General features: G+C 37.8%; 1 protein-coding gene across 1 annotated transcript; it reads right to left on the bottom strand.

The window, feature by feature from the left end:
* Window positions 1-19,498, bottom strand: SPI1 (Spi-1 proto-oncogene). Its single transcript, XM_066321099.1, has 5 exons — window positions 19,156-19,498; window positions 12,635-12,728; window positions 5,162-5,349; window positions 1,241-1,388; window positions 1-559 (listed from the first exon to the last, which is right to left on the bottom strand). The coding sequence occupies exons 1-5, from the start codon at window positions 19,198-19,200 to the stop codon at window positions 243-245; spliced, it is 792 nt and encodes a 263-aa protein (XP_066177196.1). The 5' UTR covers window positions 19,201-19,498; the 3' UTR covers window positions 1-242.
* Between the last annotated feature and the right edge of the window lie 487 nt (window positions 19,499-19,985).

Raw genomic sequence — 19,985 nt, 5'->3', positions numbered from 1 at the left:
TATTTATACATCATTTAAATTTCCCAACTCTGTCCAACTTGGAGGATGGAAGCAAAGAATTTTGTCATGATTAGGATTCTCAGATGCTGAAGAAGGGAATTCGTACCAGAAACATCTGATGATAGAGGCTGTTTAAAGGCAGAGAAGGGGGCACAGGAAGCAAAGAGAAAGATGCGTCCATCTCCTCTGCTGGTATCCAGCCAGGAGCTCTCAATATTTTTCTTGCTTAGGGTCCCATGGCCTCAGTGAGGATAATGCTTCCTATCAGTGGCCGCCCTTCCCATCACCTCTCCACTAAACTGGTAGGTCAGCTTCTTCTTAACTTTCTTGACCTCCCCTGTCTTGCCATAGTTTCTCAAAGCCCGTGCCATCTTCTGGTAGGTCATTTTCTTGCGATTGCCTTTCTGGATGCCCCAGCGATGAGCCAATGCTTCTTTGTGTTTGGAGGAGAACTGGAAAGTACCTTTCTCCTTGTCCACCCACCAAATGCTGTCCTTCATGTCCCCACTGCGAAGAAGGTCCAGAAGGAACTGATACAGACGTATTTTTTTCTTGCTGCCTGTGTGAGAGTCAAAGAAGAAAGCCGGTGTAGCATTAGTATTTGTGTGTAGTTCCTGGTGAAACAGCAGAAAGTGTCTAAATATTTCAGCTAGCTTGGGAGACACATAACTTCTTCAGTTTTCAGCATTTGTAACACTAGACAATGTAACACTGTGAGGACAAAATGTGGGTTGAAGTACCAAGAAAAAAAAGCAAGAATAAGTAATTCCAAAGGCTAAACTTCTGAAATTAATTTGCTAATTTGAAGCTAATTGAGAAACATTGCTAATTCAAAACTAACCTGAACCTAATTTTGGCACATTATACGGAATGTGACTCTCAGGTGCTGAGCAAAGAGAACTAAATTTGTTCTTAATTGGTTCTTCCTTGATCTTCTTCTCTTGGCTTTCCTGGCTGTTAATAAAAATTGGAGTAGAAATGGCAAAGGCCATTTCCATTCAGGAAGCCTGAATAGACAAAGCCAAAGGAAGCAGGGGAGTACATTAAGAAATGAGGTTTGAGATAATTACGGTTGTGAAAGATTCAGAGGAGGGGAGAGTGCAAGGAGACAGGGAAAGAAAAGCTTTGGCAGTGGCATAAAATACTAGCAGAGCAGTTCTACAGTTTTATTCATTATCATCATGGTAACATAACACCTGCTCAGTTCATAGTTTGATGAAATCCTTCTGTTTTCACTGACCTGTTTCTCCATGCATAATTCCAGGCCCAGGGTCCACACCATCATTTTCCCCATCTGATACCTCCAAGGGAGGGCTCTGCCTCTCTATGTCCTCCTCATCAGAGCTGGGCTGAGGTGGAGAGAAGTACATCCGGGGCAAATAGGACACCTTTTGGAGAATAGAGTAGTAGAGGGAGAAGGAAGTGATACAGATCAATGGAATCAAGATTAAAAAAGAAAATGTAAGGAAGAGAGACACAGAGAAAAGGGGGGAGAAAGTAAGAGGTAAGGGAAAATGTTTAGTGCAATACTGAGTGACTTAGTTGTTGACATTTATAATAAATGCCATCCTATTAAGAAACATTTTCAGATAACAGTCAACACTTACACATGTAAAATTATGCACCTTTACAAGAGGGAAGAATGAATAACGTTGTGAATGTCAGAACTTTCTCATATCTTATAGCCTATGCAAGTAACACTGCCACTCTTCCCCATATCTCCCCAAAGTTTGCTTTCTTCCTAATGAGTTTCTGATCCTGGTTGTCTATCCCCAGAGTGAAACTGCTTTTCAGAACAACTTTTTTCCTAACACAGACCATCTGGAAGTAAATTTGAAAGAGATGAACAGTTCTGCCCTATCATGGCTGGCTTTGGCCCTGTTGTACTCTTCCTTTCTCAGGCATAGTACCTCCTGATGGCACCGAAACCCTATGGGACTGCATCTAAATTTGGAGATGGGGTTGTACCATCAGCTTTCTCTCTTAAACTTCCCCCATGAGGAGAGGAGTAGCGTTAACACTAAGATAAAGGATATATCATATCAGCCCATATTCTTTTTTCCCAAATGGTTATGTGAAAATTCCCCATTAGGGGGGAATTTCTCATCTGCAAAGCTAGCAAGCCAGTTTTTGTGTTATATTCTCTTGCCCTTATATAGAGGCGTTGTCAGAAGCAGTGTGGAATATACCTCAGCTCTGTAAATTCTCAGTTGTGGTCTGGTTTGCTAGGAAATATGACCACAAATTATTGCATCTTCTTGTTTAATAATGTGAAGCAGGTCAGTCTGAGGGGCAGGGAATAAGAACCCAGTCCCTACATTAAAAAAACTCAACCAGTATCCCCCAAACATAGCAGCATATCTTATGTAGTTTTAATGAAACGGGACAGATGACAGTCCTTGAAAGTGAGCTCCTTCTGTACTGCTCTTCTCCTTCACCAGGAAAGGATGCCCTCCCCAGAGGACCTCAGATGCTGAAGTGGGCAGTGGGTGTTCATGAGTTACACCACTCACCCTGCGTTGGCTGAGCGGTGCTTTTCAGATGAGTTTTGCACCACCTTAAAATGTCCCAATAAGGCGTGTGCCAAGGGCTGGTTTGGCAGCTGGCAGTTAATGAGTTGGCAGATTGGCTGCAGCCAATCTGGCAGGAAGGGCAGGATTGGGCAAGAGTGCGTGTAAGCTTCCTGCCAGATCCCCAGGAGCGAAACTTCACCCCTCACCACAGTCACCTTCAGCTTTTTACAGTTAAGAAAGTTGTAGCCTCAGGGGTGGGTAGGAAGGAAGGGAGAGACTGTGCCATGGGGTAAGGGGAATGAGAAGGTGGGACAGTGTCCTACAGGGGAGGGGAATGGAGATTGGTGCCCCTGTGGAGAGAACGGCTGTGGAAACCTGGAGTGTTTTGGGAGGTCGTATGGGAGCAAGGAACTGCTTTGGGGCTGGAGTGGGACAGTGGGAGAGGACATGGTGTCTTTCAAGCAAAGGTAGTTGCTGAGGCCAGCCTGGGGAGTTGAGTAAGCTTTCCCCACCCTGTCCCCACTTCCCCTGACTGCTGTATCTTTGCTTACACTTCCTCTGCACCTGAAACTCAGCAAGGGCAATACAGTGTCACACAGTTTTGGGACAGAATCACAGAGGACCTGCCTGTGTACTATAAAGAACCAGGTTACTAATAGAGTTCTGGAGAGAGAAAACTTAAGGAACTATTAGCTACTTTCCATATTCTGATCTGTTCTTAGGGTTTGTGGCACCCACGTGTGATTTTCCTTTTTCTAAAGTTCTTCTTGCATCTTTACAACTTTCTCTTTCACTCTCCCTTTAGAATGATTTTTTCTTCTTCTTTTATTATTTCTGAGGCCCCTGTTGGCAGGCTAACAAAACTTTTCAAATAGATCTTGTTCATGAACAGGTTAAACTTCAGATTTGATTTCACAAAGTAATGGGATATCAACAGAAAATTAAAGAAATACCTTTGCATGTTCTTCCTCTACTGCAAACAGTAACTCTGATATTGCAGGACAAGCATGCTAGTTAAAAACTAGCAAACTTGGAGGAGGATTAAAACTTGTTCCTGCTTCTGTTTCTTTGCTTGGGACTGTGACTGAGACATACTAGAAGCTGAACTTCAGAGCATGCCAAGTACTATTTGCATGAGCTATTCTAGGAATAAAAGCAAAGTAAAGTAAAAAACCAAAGATCCCCTGCTGGTAAGGAAAAGGAGGGTAATGGTGAGTTCTGCAGCTTGGTAGAGTGTAGGGCAGAGAGATCATGGTGCTCTTTATCAAAAGTTGTAACAAAAGTAGCTCCCTGCCTTTCATCCTAAAATGAAAGATGATAACTGAGTAGAATGAACGGGGATATGCAGAAGTGCTCTCTCTTGTTTTTGGGTTGTGCTTCCAAATATGTCCCTAAAGGGGCTCATTTTCATCCTTAGCCCCTGGTCAGAGGTAATGGTTGGTCATTATGTATTAGCAGTTGCAATGAGCAACTGAAACAACTTGAAGCTTCCCAGAGACTGCAGTTCCATGATGCATTTTTATATTCGTAACTTTCTGTTCCTAATTTTTTGTTTGTATCTACATCTTATATTCTATTCCTGATTTTTTTATGGCTTGCAGTTTCCTGTTGTCAGTGTTAACTTAGTCATTCTATTTTCTCTATTCTTTCTTTTTGATTAATACAGTATTGACATACAATTTCAGTTTGCTTTGAGCAGAGAAACCCAAAATAATAAGCCCATGCACGCAGTTTTTCTCACAAGGTTTCAAGAAGGGTGCTGTTACATGCTGCACTGTAATGAGCAAATGCTCTTTTCTCCAACTGAGTTCTACTCTGTCTTCTATTGAGGACATTTCATGTACATTGAGAAACTCTTTAGCATAAGATCTCCCAGCTTTCTTACTGCTCCCAGTAATGACTTTGGGCATATTCTTGTAGGATCAAGAGTGATCTCCACACCTACTGTGCTCAGTATCTTTGCAGTATGATGGAACACCTTATAATTTCAGCTTCAGTGAGAATTCACTGGTACTTTGGTGATTACTGCATAGTGGAGTATTTTTTTTACAGGGAAATGCCTGGCTTAATGTAAGATCTGAGCAAAGACAGTGTGCTTTGCTTGTGACTTATTTACTCCCAGATAGAAGCACAAGTAGGATCTCCTCATCCTGTGGTAGAATTACCAGTGACATGTCTTTGTTAGCATTTCTCAAAAAAGTAATATAAAATTGTCGGGGCTCCTTGGAAATATTTAAAACTTTACTACCACTTCAAAGCTCAGGATTACTTCTTAACAGTCATGGGTAGCATTCCTATGAGGAACAAAGTTTCTGAGGTCCAGTTCATCTGCAGAATTGCAAACCAGTTGATTTTCATTCCAAATGAAACAAAAATTTGAAATTACAAACACCTCCACAAAATGCAGATCTCTTTTTAGACAGTATGGGGACCGGGGAGCATGATTTCTCATTATCCAGATAAAAAGAATGTTTAAAATACATTTGTCCTGAGAATGAAGAGCTTTACACATCCTGAGAACCTGAGTAACTCGCTTAATCAGCCTCTTTCACTTAATAGGATGTATTCCCTAATGTATTATTTTCTTCACCACTGTCATCTTCTTTCCATTATTATTGGAAGTTCTGAGCAGAGGTTGGTGACCATACCTGATGGTTGAGCCCGATGTGTGTGGTTGGAATTGCAGAATCCAAGACATGCATTTGCTCTATCTCCATGTGCCTGTAGAGCTGCTGCAGCTGGGGAGGCTGCACACTCTGCAGTTCTGTGAAATGGTTGTCTCCAAAGGTCTCAAACTCACTGTGCATGTGGTGTGGATGATATTCCCAATAATGATCTAAAGGAAGTAAAAATAGATTGTCTGTCATTGCAAGATTAAAACCCATGGCATTTACCTGGCTTTTGTTGATTCTTACTCCTGTCACTGCCCTTTCTGCCCTCTCCAAACCACCCCTGTTGAGCTGTCTCTGCTGACAATCTGTATATTCCTGCAAAGTTTCTTTTCCTAATCTCATAAATTCCTGTGACTGGGAAGTAATACTTAGGCCACTTTAAGTAGGACAATACTCTCAGATAGTGAGATAGATTTCAATGATAATTTAACACAGGATGCAGAAGATGTTAATGCTGGCACCTTTCTCAAGAAGAGACTATAGCAAGTTTCAAAACATTGACATTCTTGAGACAACAAATTCTACTGATTTACATACTGTCATATTCTTATTACACTCTTCCTCATGGCATGGAAATGAGGAGGCGGAAAAAATGTAAAGATTATTCTGCAACTAATTTTAGTCTTTATTTTACTGTGCTAGCAAAATTTCAGGAATGCTGCAGAAAAGGCTCTTTTCTAGATATTTCCTGTTGTGTTGCTATATCACACATTTTTTAAGTACCAATACTAGAGAATAAAAGGCTAAACACAGGTGGAAATCTGGTGTACACTGTATACAGGAAGGCTAAATTCTAATCCAACTCTTTCTCTACCTTTTTCTCTCTTTAGTACAATTGAAATTTCTGTGATAGTTTGGATTTTTTTCAAAAATATAAAGAAATACTTAAATAACTACTATCATGTTTCCTGATTCATTTATCTTTGAAATTAAATTCCATATAATTCTCAGTTTTAAATTTCTGGCTTTTTTAGTTAAATACAAGCCTTCAAGATTTTAGAATGCCATATTTGCTGCTCAAAATTTAAAATTTTCCACAAGAAATGTGAAGTATTGCTAATTCTATTTCTCATATACAACAACTGCATACATAATTCTGCACATATTTATGTGCAACCTGTTTTTAAAATCAGTGTCAACACTATGCTCTAACTGAGCTTGGAACTAATCTTCCAGGGTTCATCTTTTTATGCACCATTTTATGCATGGCTGAAATTTCTTTATGATATTCTGTGTAACAGTTCTATTTTATATTTTATTAGTCCATGTTCTCTTCCCTCATTACATTATTAAAAAGAATTTCTGTCCTTCCCTTCACATGTTTTCAGGTTGCTGTCATGTACTTTTACAATCTACTTCTAATTATCACTTAAACTAGGTTCAGCTCTGAGTCTTTTAGTGTAAATCAGTATATTCACCACTCTATTCACACTTGTACACTTCTCCAAGCTCCCTCCCAGCTGTTGACATCCTTCCAATAACATAATGGACAGATCTGAATATGTTCCCCTAAATGCAGTTAAATTTATAGAGGAACAATTATTTGGTTCTGCAATATATGTTACTGTGCATGACATTATCTGGATACTAATGTGCTATGAATACTTTTCTTAAATATCAAGTTCATTCTTTTTATTATCTCCTATCTCATCCTTCCCCATTTATGTTTCAAACAGTTAAGTGTAATCACATTGAGGATTTGAAATACAAGGAGTGACTTTAAATATGGCTTCCTTTAGAGTGAACTGAGTGATATGTTTATACCAAGCATAGTTGTTCCTGAGAAAGCTGTAAGTTCTTTCAGCTTTCTTCATGCTCAGACTTGTAGAAATTTATTTGGAAGCTCTATCAGACCATTTATGACACCAGCACTTATTTTTTGTCCTACCTGCTTTTCTGATTCATGAATAAACCTCATCACTGCATGTGAAAGGGGTGAAAATGTGCTTATAAAAGCATCCAGGAAGCTTTACTTGAAATGACTGCATTACTTTGTCATTTCTTTGCTTTGTTGTATGGCACTTTCTGTGGGCTACGTGTGGATTTTATGGCCCTAAGATAATTACAATGCACAGTAGCACTTCTTCATGTTGCAGTTCAAGAGAAAAATTTCAGTTTCTAGGGTAAAAAACTGGAGTTTATGGGTGCAAAGGACCGAGATGTTTTTACATCCACTTCTACTTAAACCTAGGAAACAGTAGAGTGTGTGAGTTGAAATCCATAATTTACCTAAGGCTGTGTCCTGGTAGGAAGCTTTGAGCATTTTCAGTGTGAAACCTTTCCATTTAGCTGGAAGACTGAGCCACATAAATTCATGTTTCCTCTGGGTTAAATTACTGCAGATTTCTCTAAGCAGAGCCAACCATTGAGGTCCCATATACCATGGGCAGCCCTGCATACTAAATTGTTGAGAATACATCACAGGAATAATCCAAACTCTTGTTCCTTAGAGTGGTCTGCTTGCTGCGTGGAAAGTGCTCTATCAGAGGGCAGTGTATATTCCCAAAATCCCTTGTCACTATTTGCATCTATAACAGCAAATGAGATCAATGCACACTTGGGAGGATGATGAAGCCCAGGAAAAAGGCTCTGAGGCTGTCGATGGCAGGTCTTCAGCTGTCCTACTGGCAGCAAATATGGTGGCCAAGAGAGAACAAAGAACATTTCCAACATGCATAGCCATGAGTGTCTGTGCACGCTCTAGGTAGTCTACTTTTTATTGTTTTAAAATATTTTTTATCAGCAGTAATGTTTTTATACTTTGAGATACCTCTTAGTTTTTTGGAGCCTATGACAAGGTTACTGTTGCTCCAGAACTCTTTTAACTTTTCCCTTGACAGATTAATTAACCTATGGAACACTATTTATGAATATTCATGCTAATAATTAATTAGTAATTATCATATTAATTACTAAATTCCTTTTTGATGGAATTAGATGCTGCTGTAAAAAGAAAGTAATAGAATAATACTATTAGCCCAGCATATAGGATTTAAAGTAATGACATAGTACTTTACTACTACTACTGCTACTACATGATGTAGTATTACACTACAAAAAAATCTATGTCAGAAATTACTTCAGCTCACACTTATGCCCAAATATTCAAGTATGATAGGGAGCAAAGTCTTTATTCTATCTAAAAATCTATAATTTCTCAGTAATGCTTAGGAAAAACAATATTGGTTTAGTAACATAAGAAGAGAAATTACAAATCTGTCCCCGCAGGCCCTTCTGCAGTTAACTGTCCTAAGTTCTTGCACATGAAAATAAAAAGAGAAAAATTTACCTATCTGTGTCTTCAGATATTTAAGATGCCAGAAACTCTTTACTTCTCTGCTCTTTATTAGTGTTATGTCAGTTACACATAGTAATTTTTGTTCTTTTCTCTAAAACATGAAGGTGGAGGGAAGAAAAAAGGAGATACAAATTCTAGAAATGGAAAGTGCCTGTTCTTTGGGCAAAAGAAAATGTCATTAAAAGCCAAGCTATACCTACACAATGGAGTCATTATGAGAAATTTCATGTGAAGTGAAAGAGGATGTGAAAAAAAATTCTCTCTTACAGAGACATGGAGATCATGTTTGTTTTGGTCTTGTATGTAGTGAAAGGTTAGAGGAAGGACAATAATGAATTCTGAACTCTCTCCCATGACAGAGAGGATATCAGCCTGTTGGGAAGCAATATCTAAAAGTATCACCTCCATGGTGAGAAGGCATTGTGTTAATATTCACCATAGAGGTAGATTTTCATTCCATGAGTGAGAAAACCTGACTGAACTTTTTCATACACCTTCTCATCACCGTAAATTGCTTTGCTCCTGTTTTAATAGATGAATAATAGAAGAATAATAGAACTGGCAGTCAGAATATGAAACAGGCTCAAGGAAGGTATTTATAATAAATGTGGAGCAATGGGCTAAATCTGCATTGTGCAGAGCAGAAACTCATGAGCCAGCTGTTGAACCGGAAACGTGAGCGCTCTGTCAGCACGACTCTCTGCCTGGCCCTTGGGAGCTTCTGGCCAGGGCCTCTGGGTGCTTCTGCTCTGGGCTGAGCTGTTTTTCCAACACATGGTCAACTAGGAGAGTTTCTTTCACAACCCTACATTGCAGAGCTTACAAGTTCCCACTGTTTTGCACATCTAGAAAACCAAGTCAAGGGAAAAACCCATAGAGAAAACAAGAAAAATATTGAAGGACCTTGGAAACTCAATGTCTTGATCAGACACTACAAAATCATTCTGGAGAAGAGTGTTGTGGTCCTGGGCAGAGCATCAGTCTTATCTAAAACAATGTTAGAATCTCATTAGCTCTCACTTCACAAACTTCATGACTTTAATTATGCCAAATGTTCAAAGGCATGTGGGTCAATCCCCATCAAGTCATGAGAATATTTTTGAAGGGAGGGGATTTTTTAATGAAGCTTGGAATTCTTTTATTTTTCATACAGCATTTAAGACTAAGGTTCACATGTTTGGACTTTCCTCCACTTCTATGTGGACTAATAAAATCAAAGCTGAGACTCCTAAATGGTCACGTTACTCCAGGATGTGGAACAAAAATAAAATCCCAGATCATGAAATCTAGTAAGTTCCACGAGGCTAGCAACAAAGTGAACAGGGGTCAGAACTCAGCTTCATTCTAAAAGTGATTTTTACTAAACCTATAATGTTTGGTAATAACATAGAGACAGAGCTGCAGTGGAATTTTGTAATTACTAAGATTGCATTAGTGTTACAAAATATGCTTACATATTTACAAACTCAGGATAGGGTGATGGATTAATACATGATCACTCAAAGCTGCTTCTGTCCTGCATGACTGTCTCTGTATTTATTACGGTATTTAAAACATAGTTACACTGCAGAAGAGAAAATAATCATACACAATGCTTGTGGTGATAAACATATCATGTTGTGGTTTTGCATGTTAATTTCAGTGTTCACTTATTGGAAATTATTTCCTACATATTACTCACTAATGGCATAGATCCACAAAATTTTTTTGTGGATTTTACTACGTATTTGTGTAAATATGTATGGTTTTCCTTCAGTACTATATTTGAGGAAAAAGGATAGTAATGCATGTAACACAAATCTACAGATTAAAACATTGCCATTTCCCTTTCACAAAATTAATTTTCTAGCAGTGAGAGAGAGGACACCTCAGGAAATTTTCTTATTTCTTTAACATTCCCTTGTCAGCAAAATCAGAAGCATTATTCTGTCTAGTGGCATCTATTTGCATTAACTGGTCGCATTGAGGTACACAGTGGTACTGAGTAGACCTGCAAAATTATTTTTATGTATTGTCAGTGATCTCACTGTATTCCAAGCTCAATTTCTCTCCCACAATTCTGTTTTTATTTCTTCTTTTGTCCTCCTATCTAATCAGGTTCTTGTCTGTCACTGCTGTCACTGCAGCACCTTTTTATTCCTTTCCCCTCAGTTTTTCAATCTTTGTGCCTTTATCCAGTTCGTTCTAAACACTTAGTACATCTTTCTGAATGTACTTTGTGGTATCCTTTTCCTGCTCTTTTGCATGGCTCTTCTCAAGACTCTACACTTCTGTTATTTATACAAAATGAAAGCCAAAGTTGGGTTTTTCAATGTTTATTGGAAAGAAGGAAACTACAATAATTTGTGGATTTTAGTCTCGATCTCTATTTTTTGATTTTTTATTGCTCTTTTGGACTGAGTAATGTAGGATACCACAGGGCACAGATAGTAATACACAAACAACTACGGTACAGGTGCTTTCATAAATAAAAATTTGATTGAAATGTGCAGGCTGGGTTTAGGTTGCATCTTCCATAAGCACTTACTGTAGAAGTTAAAAATATGGGTTTGGGGTCTTTAGGACAAGTGCAGCACAACTTTAGGAACAGACAAATTTCTGTTTAAAGTGCAGGTTTAGGTACTGCTTAGGCTATAACCCATATAGGTCACTATTCAGTTTTTGTTGTGTTCATTATGATGAGTAAAATCATGTTAGTGATACGAGAAATGTAGCTTAGGAACAGACCTTCAATAGAAAAATAGGCAGTAAACCAGATGGGGTGATAAAATTATGAAAGATAAAGGGATGTTTTGGCTTGAGGTAGCCTAGACTTAATGACAGAAAAGTTTTTTCCCAATGCTTTTGCCTACATGGCATCTTTGATATTTATTGTTTAATTGTCACTATTGCCTTTTGAGATAATCAATGTTATCCTGTTTTATGAGTGTGCAAACAGGTATGGGGTATAAAGTAAAAACCCTGAATTTCCATGTGGAATTTGCTGGGCTTGATTAATGAGGCTTGACAGATGCCATAAGATAACTTATAAAAACTGAATTAATTCTTTGTCTTCAGGTGTTAATAATACCACAGGTGTTTCCTGAATGAAATGTAGAGAACCAATTTAGGTGGGAATCTCTTTCAGCTAAATGATCAGAGCGATCTTACTCAGTAACTCAGTGCTCTTTAAGATAGCTTCTGTTGCCACAGACAAAACAGTGCTGTGCTATGATCAGTTCGTGCCTTAAATTATAACAGCAATGGGTCTAGTTGCTGATCAGTGGGAGTCTTTCAGGGAAACTCCAGGACCTGCCACCAGTAATACAGTGGAACGGTGCTTTTCCTTCCTGAGTCAATATTGACTCTGGTATTTCCAGGGTGGTGTTGCTGGACCATTGTATTACACAGGACACAAAATTCACCAAGCAAGACTCTCGCCTCTGCATTGATTTAGAGTCCAGTGCCCAGACAACATTAAAATATAGATACAAAAGCTTTGAAATCACATACATAAATTGAAGTAATAAATGATCATACAGCATTTTTACATTGAGTTATGTTTATGTACAAACAGCTACAAGGAAGTTTTACGTAGATTTAGAGAGAGGAAGTACTTGGGTGTACTGGAGGAAGAGTGAAAGTTAAAGTTAGGTGTGGCAGCATGCAGTAGAGATTAAAAGAAAGAGAAAAATATATGGAGTTGAAAAAGGCTAAATACCAAAGAAACCTAACTAAAATAAAAGCACAAATAGGTTATCTAGGACCTAAGTGAAATGGGAATTGGACATGGAAACCCAAGAAGAGGAATACAGTGTTGCAAATCCATATTCTCAAAAAGTTCAGAAGCACACTGAACGGTTTTGATCTGCAGAGGAAACTAAAATACAGTAAGGATAATGAAGGATAGAGATCATGAGATCTGACTTTCCTGCAAACTACTTGCATCATAGAGTGCTTTTTAAAATGCTCTTTCCAAGCAGTTCCTAGATTGGAATAAATAATATAATAATTTTATATTATTAATAACATTTTTTGTTCCTGATTCAAAAATGTGCTCCTATATATTATAGATCACAGCAATAAATTTGTTATTTTCTTGTATGCCCTAAATCTGTTTCCTGTGGTAACCCATGAGACTTTATGCTCCAAGGAGGTATTTTTTGACTTACCACCATGACTCTCTCCATCACTGTTGAGATACTGGTAATAGTCATGGGGCTGTCGGTAGAGGTCTGACTCATAGGGTACCATATCTTCAGAGGGCTGTAAAAAGAAGAGGAATTTTTAGAACAGTAAGTTTACACAAATCCTTTCCAAATTATTCACACAGTGAGTGAAGGGCTTATGCCAACCCATTTTATATTGCTTAGGGAAAGAAAGGGGAGACTTCAAGTTATTACTGAATCAGCAGAAATAAAATGAGTGACACCAAACACTGTTCTGGGGGCGAAAAAAGAGCGTAATCCCAGTAGAAGAGACCCAGTCTGTGTAGCAAAACTTGTCCAGTTGTAATATAGAAATCCCTTGTATCCTGCACTTCAGCCTTCTGAGGATACTGCTTTAGGGCTTTTGTAGATATTAGGCACAAGTAAAGGTGAAATATTTTCTTTGATAGTAACAGATATTTTCTTTTATTAATGATGATGATGATGATGATTCATGTACACAAAAGAGACAGCAGAAACTTGTCTTGCCTAAACATATTACTCTGATTGTTTCTACAAGGTCTGACTAAATGGTGGCAGGCTGTTGGAGGGTAGGGACACTGACAGAGGGCATAAACACATTTTCTTTCTCAGTTACTGTCCAAGGTGACCTCTAAATGTTCGCTGGTTCAAGTCAACTGCACAGGGCTTTTAGATACACAGAGTGAAAACTTTAAAAGTCCAAATGTTGGGCAAATATTGAGTTGTGACCTGTTGGATGCTTAGATGTAGAATTGAAGTGCTCTCTATCTTCTTAAAGCAGGTGACATAGGGTAACTTGCCCACTTGTCTTCCTCCTCAGGCCTAGTATTGCCATGTGAATACTGATTAAGATCTCATGTTGTAGCAACAAAGGTTGTTTATTATTAGTTGTGCACAATTTTGTTGCTTCATTTAATGTTCCTTCTTGTTTATTTCCAGAATTAAGAGTTAGAGAAAGACAGTGTCTGCCATGGGGTTCTGTTAAACCTTAGTCCAGTTAAGTTTGTTACAGTATTTACTTCCAATCCAAACAAATTCTTGCGCTATCCACAGCAAAGGAGAACTCAACCACCTTCTTGCCTTTTTTTGGAAAAGGAATTATTTCTAGTATTTCTAGATGTTAATAGAAACATTTAAATTCTGTTAATGACTCCATCGTAACCAATTTTGAAGGACAAATATTTAAAATAACATAATAACTTACATGATGGGAGTATTTCTTGTGTTTATATTTCATATGCCTGCTGTATGACCCAAATCCTTTCTCTCCCTGTCTGAACCTGTCACATTTTTGGAACATCTGCATTTTTTAAGTTTATGCTGTGGTGACAGCATAAGCAGGAGAGCTTCTCTTTTTCTTACACCTCTAGACTGCTTGAGAACGTGGAACCTAAGGTAGAAGCTGCCACTAAACTCCAGATGGAGGGGTAGATAAGCAGCTAGCAAAAGGAAAGGACTTTTTTTTCTGGTTTCTTTAATTCTTCTGGTTAACTCCTTTGGTTCGTTCTGTTGGAATTTGGGGATTTAAAGACTGTCCCTTTCTGAGGATCAAGATGTTAGAACACATACCAAAAAAACCTCCAACAAAACACTTTCAGAAATTACTTTGGAACTTAGTAAATCCTTAGTAGCAGCCATGTGTTGTATTAATGTATCATTAAAATACACTGGTAAGATTGTCTAAAACTTCATGGCTTTCAACAGAAGCACACATGGAGTCAGATCCATGGAATATTTAAAGCCTCAGGAGAAAATCCATCACTTGGCTAGAAAGCTCCAAATATAACTGGTGGTGGTGGATAATTGCTTTGAGGAAATCTTGAGGAGATGATAACCCACAGGTTATTATAATAAAGGAGATGAAAAAGCCTATCTAAGAGAAAGACTAAGGAAAAGGGACAAGTCATAATTTAAATGCATCCACAGCAGGAATAACATTGACAGGACTCTTCTCTGGTCTCCAGAGCTGCACTGGAGGTACAGTCTCCCTTTCCAAATCTATGTGATTACAATAGAATTGCCCTTTATTCACAAAGAGATACAGGAAGTATAACCTATTTTCCAGATTTCAGAGGGGTGGTCAAAGGAGACAGTGTAGCATGCATTTTCTTAATGTTTCTGCTTTTTATATATATTTTTTCTCCGTGTTCCCTTTGTGGTTATATGTATTTTCCATCTTCATTCCTTCGACCTTTGGAGTACTCTGATCTCTGACAAGAAAATGTAATTAGACTGTATTTTGCTTTCTTTAGGATAAAGTTCTGAATGGAATTTCTCCTTTTCATTATCTTTGCAAATTAGTCCATCCCACTCCTTCATATTCAAAAATTTTATATTATAATTTATATTCTAAATTAAAAACTAATTTTATAATTAATATTATAAATTACTACAATTAAAAGGAAAGCATTAATGTTCTGAGAAAGGGGAAATGTCAACACCTAAATGGAAAATGCATATCATACTAATTGAGAAAAACAGAGATTAAAGTCATATAAATGTACAATGTTAGAAAGAAAAATCTCTGTTTCTTCTCAACTAAAATACAAGAAACTGATAGAAATTATTAAGAAGTTAATACCTAAATGCATTGAAGTTTTTAATGCTGATTACTATTACAGAAGTAAACTAATTTTGAAAGAAATCAGTATCCTGTCAATCTAGGCTTAATGTGCTAAAATTTCCACTGATACAACACAGCATCTATCACTCATAACTTTACAGACGTATAGCTTGGCAGGAAGGCCAAGCATCAGCCCAAAAAGTAGATAAACAATATATATTTTAGGCATGGAAAAGAACATTTGGCTTTCCCTGATTGTGCTTTTCCTCTGTTGTCTTTTCTCAGTCTCCAAACTCCCCCACTCCAGACCAACATACATGAACAGGCTATAGTGTCTCACAGTCTGACAGCTGAGAATAAAATATTTTTCCATTCAAAAGCTACTTTTACAGTTCAGATACATATTCAATGACCAGAACTAAAGGGAGGTGTGTTAAATAGACTCCTAAAACAATGATTCCCTTCACATTTACAGACCTGACCGACTGCAGATACTCAACATCTAAAAACGTTTTTACATAGGGCATTGGGGTACTATAAACTCTGGTTTGAAAGTCTGGGGCTAAAAAATCTCTTTATTATGGATTCTTGGAATTTTTGTCCTTGGATTTGTTTCCTGTCCAGTGATCCTTTTGATAAAACATGTATGTGCATATCCTTGTGAACTCATGCAACTGGACAATCCTCCCCCACAAACGACTTGTAATGGCACCGCTTTCTATCTTGGTGTCTGATCATCAAGGGCACAGTAACTAATGTGGAAAGATGTATGTTAAATATTTAAAAGTCTGCTTATCATAAACTTATTGAGATGGTGGTTGACATAGAACAGCATGTATTCTCTCTAATTATCCTATGGGAAGGTGGGATATTTCCCTCTGTTTATTTGAGAGGCTATTTTCAATAACCTGTTTTTAATTGTTTTCTGGTTTTTGGGGAGGGGTTTGTAATTTTGGAGTTTTCTTTAGAAAAGTTTCTTTAGAAATGTTTCCTCTAATTAGAGAGAAGAGGTTTCACCATGTACTACTGTTGCCTCTTGTGTCAGTCTTTACCCACTTGCCCTGTCTTTCTCTGGAACCTCCCCACCCACACCCATTTCATCATCTTACTGACAGCACTTCCATGACACTGAACTGTTTTGTTGCTCCTGACAAAAAGCAAAGAATGGCCTATGTTTAATATTTAACTGATGTCAATAGCCACTTGTTCTATCGGTTGTTTCCACATAAAAGAGTGACTGAAAGCTTTGTTAGGATCCCATAGTTGTGGTCTAAAGTTGGTATCTCCTTTCATGCATGCCATGAGGTGCAGCACACTATCTAAGACAGTATTCTAGCCTCAAATAATAGGTCAACAAACGATACTTTCTGTCACAGACTTTGATAGCGAAGAGTGGCCTCAGTCTTCCATCTTTGCCCTGAAACTCAAGGGAAAAGCCACAAAAGCAGTCAGAGAAAGCTCAGTTGGCATTGATTAAGAGAGACACATTGGACTCAACTGAACAGCGGTCTGAAAATCTTGTTACTCCCCAAGACTTTGTTGGATGATTCCAGGAAACTGTAAAATCACTAAATGCTGATCTTCTTGTTATCTTGGTATAACTACTCACTGGCATGTGATTCAAAAATACTTCAGATAATTTCCAGTGATGTGCTGCTGAGACAAGCATTAAGGCCAAAATTAACTATATTTCCTTGGAAAAAAAATTACAGTATAACTATTTTAGAAAAGATGAGTAAAAAATATTAGCATGATTACTCATTGGGCCAGCCTCACTGGACCGTATTGACAATGCAGTTACGTGGAACAGAGTACTTCTGTGGGACATTTTTGCTCTCATGCAAAAATGCTTCATTCAAAGCTGTGATTTCTACAGGTGGCTGCTTAAGGATTCATCTATGACTGGAACCCTCTTCAGGCAAAGGTGTCTGACTTAATAATTTTTGACCCATAACACACTTGAATTTTGTCATGCGTTGGAAGACACAAACTCAGCCTGCAGAATTTTCCCCCACAAAATTCCTAATCTTCACAGGAAGATTCAGTATTTCTAAACCATTTAAAGTGTTTTCCAACTGAAGGATAAGAATTTCTCAGCACAGGCAAGAGAAAGCAGTTACTGACCCACCCTCAATTAAGCAGGGAGGGGTGGAGGAGGGAAGTGTTGCTGCAACCCCTGCCTAGAAACAGGTTCGTGTCTCCCCACTGAAAAAGTCCCAGGAGACACAGACAGGCAGGACTCTAGCTGGCAGTGCTTAAAGTGTACTTAAGAAAATTTTGAAAGTACAAACCACAAAATTATTAGGCTTTTTTACAGTTTAATCACAAAAATAAAAATTAAATTGCCCTGTCAAGTGCTTCAATAAGAGGTAATTGTGTTTTCACTGCCAGTTTTATCACTCATCGGAACACAGCTCAGACACAATATTAACTGCAACAAAAATTAGAATATGGGCCAAATTGTGTTAGATTTTCACTCAATCTATTCAACATATGCCCTGGAATTCAACACTGGAAAAAGAAAAAGACCGAAAACTTGGCTTTGAGTTAATGAATGGACAGAAAATTAACAATTGGGGTTTTTGAATGCAGATGCAGTTTTCTGGGAGAGCTAAGGACAAGGTTTGTATTCCTTTATAATTTTATTTTTCTTAAGCCCAAAAAGTAACATACTGAGAAATCTCTATTTCTCTTTTATTTTCTTGGTTTCTATTCAGATTTCTATTCTCTGGCACTTACAGCAAACTCATAGGGAAATTCTGTGTATTTAAGAAAAATTATTTTTAGGGCCTTCTCACCCTTTGAGTAGATAGGTGATTTCAGCAACATTGATGATAAAATGAGAAAACAAAAAGTCTCCCCCAAAAATAAGATAAATACTTTGAGTCATCATGAATTCCAAACATGGCAGGAATTCAAAGGGCTATCTTTCTGGATGGAAGATAAGAAATGTCTTTAGTCTTCATTAAATGGGACAAGACCAGACCAAAACTTGATACAAGTTTTTGTTAAACCCTTAGATCTGCATTGGATCCCTTGGATTCTTTGTGTTCATATACACATGTATAGTCATTACTGTAAGCCATCTAATACATAAAAAGCCAAGTGAACCACCTTATCTGACACCTCTTCAGCTTCTACAAACTTAATGAAATTTAATTAAGGCCCCTTGTACCATTCTGCGTAGAGATTTCCCATTACGGATGGTTTCTGAACAATGGGTGAGTGTCATTATTTTCTTCATAAATAATAATTTTTGAACTCACCATACTATAAATTACAGCTGTGCAACAATGCTTCAGAGTTAAGGAAAGGATAGACCTGGCCCATAAGCACACAGAAAAATTTAATCTTAGAGAAAACATTGAAAGACCCAAATAAGAACCGTAGGTTTTTTCGCCATTCGCCAATTGCTTTTTCATAGTCAGTGAATTCAAGATAATTCAGTTTGAAAAAAGATAAAGTTCAAAACTAAAATGTCACCATTGCAAAGAACGCACAGAGTCCAAAAATCTGAAATATGTAAATCAACATTCAACAATTCTTCTCTCACACATTAGTAGACAGTTAAATACATAAACGTGTTAAAGACTTTATATGATTAAGAATCACAATCTGAAGAAACACGGCTTTTATATCACGTAGGTGGCACTGGAGAAAAGAGATTTACTGACTCGCTATAAACGTCCTGTACAAAAATACCATACATTTAATCTGTGAAAACAAATGGAGATCAATATCAGATACAAGTTTGGAGAGGAAATGTTAATTTCCCTTTCATTGCAGTGTTGTCACTAGTTTTATATATTGACCTAAGCCAACTTCCTCGCATTACAAATACAGACCAAAACAGATTATTCTCAAATAACAAAACCTGGTTTACTGTGCCTTTTGCTACTGAACCCAATGATCCATATTACAAATAAATCCATATACTCACAGGGGGAATAAGGGGAAATCCTTCCATTTTGCAAGCTTGCAACATTCAGCCAACTTCTGAGTGAATTTTTCTTAATTCAGCTTTCAAACATCCAGAATAACTGACTTGTAAAAAATCATATTAGAAAAAAAAAGGGGGCGAAAAAAGAAAAATTTAAAAAAAAGAAAAAAAAAAAAAAAGGAGAAAAGTGAGATCCTCGGACTCTGTGAAGTCCCTTAGCAGTGGTGGATCTCAGGATAGGAGGACCCTAACAAGTTTTCATAGTTTGCCCTAATAAGTTCTGAGGTGAACTTCTTCCCGAGTTGTATGCGAAGTTCCTGATTTTATCAAATGTCTGTAGAAGGCAGATAGCCCTTGGGTCTATCAGCATGCTGTGACATCACTTCAGTTTGCATAAATCTCATTTCAGGGAGCTGTGGCGCTGCAGCAGGAAGTCTGCCCCAGCCATGGACAGGTGCTTTGCTGTATAATCAGCAGCCCAGAGCCTGGGCCTCCTATCTACAAATGAGCATGTGGGTGCAGCACTCTGGGGAAGGCTGAGTGCTTCCCACTCTACATGAACCATAACAATGGTGCTGCTCTCAGGTTTAATGATATTTCATAAAGACACACTCCTGATAACTTTTGTCAGTCCAGAGCAGTGGCATAGACTTGTGTTAATAATAGTACTGCGTTGAAATTATGTGGCAATACTTAGCAGGTTGGGAAAAAAAAAGAGTATGCAGTTACAAATACACAGCCTTAGGTTTATACAAAACCCTGAAGTTATGCCCATGAGACTTTTGTCATCAGCTTTGCATGAGAGTAAATTCAGTGAAAGATACTTTGTC

Source organism: Sylvia atricapilla, chromosome 6 (genome assembly GCF_009819655.1).
Source record: "Sylvia atricapilla isolate bSylAtr1 chromosome 6, bSylAtr1.pri, whole genome shotgun sequence".
Taxonomy (NCBI): Eukaryota; Metazoa; Chordata; class Aves; order Passeriformes; family Sylviidae; genus Sylvia; species Sylvia atricapilla.
The sequence above is the reverse complement of the archived record's forward strand: the minus strand, read 5'-3'. Positions and strand labels throughout refer to the sequence as shown.

Excerpts from the sequence above, each read along its gene's own strand:
- SPI1 (XM_066321099.1), bottom strand. The coding sequence starts at position 19,200 with ATGTTGCAAGCTTGCAAAATGGAAGGATTTCCCCTTATTCCCCCT. Across the intron at positions 5,350-12,634 it reads TGATGGAGAGAGTCATGGTG|ATCATTATTGGGAATATCAT; the intron begins GTAAGTCAAAAA and ends TACTTCCTTTAG. Across the intron at positions 560-1,240 it reads AATTATGCATGGAGAAACAG|GCAGCAAGAAAAAAATACGT; the intron begins GTCAGTGAAAAC and ends ACTCTCACACAG.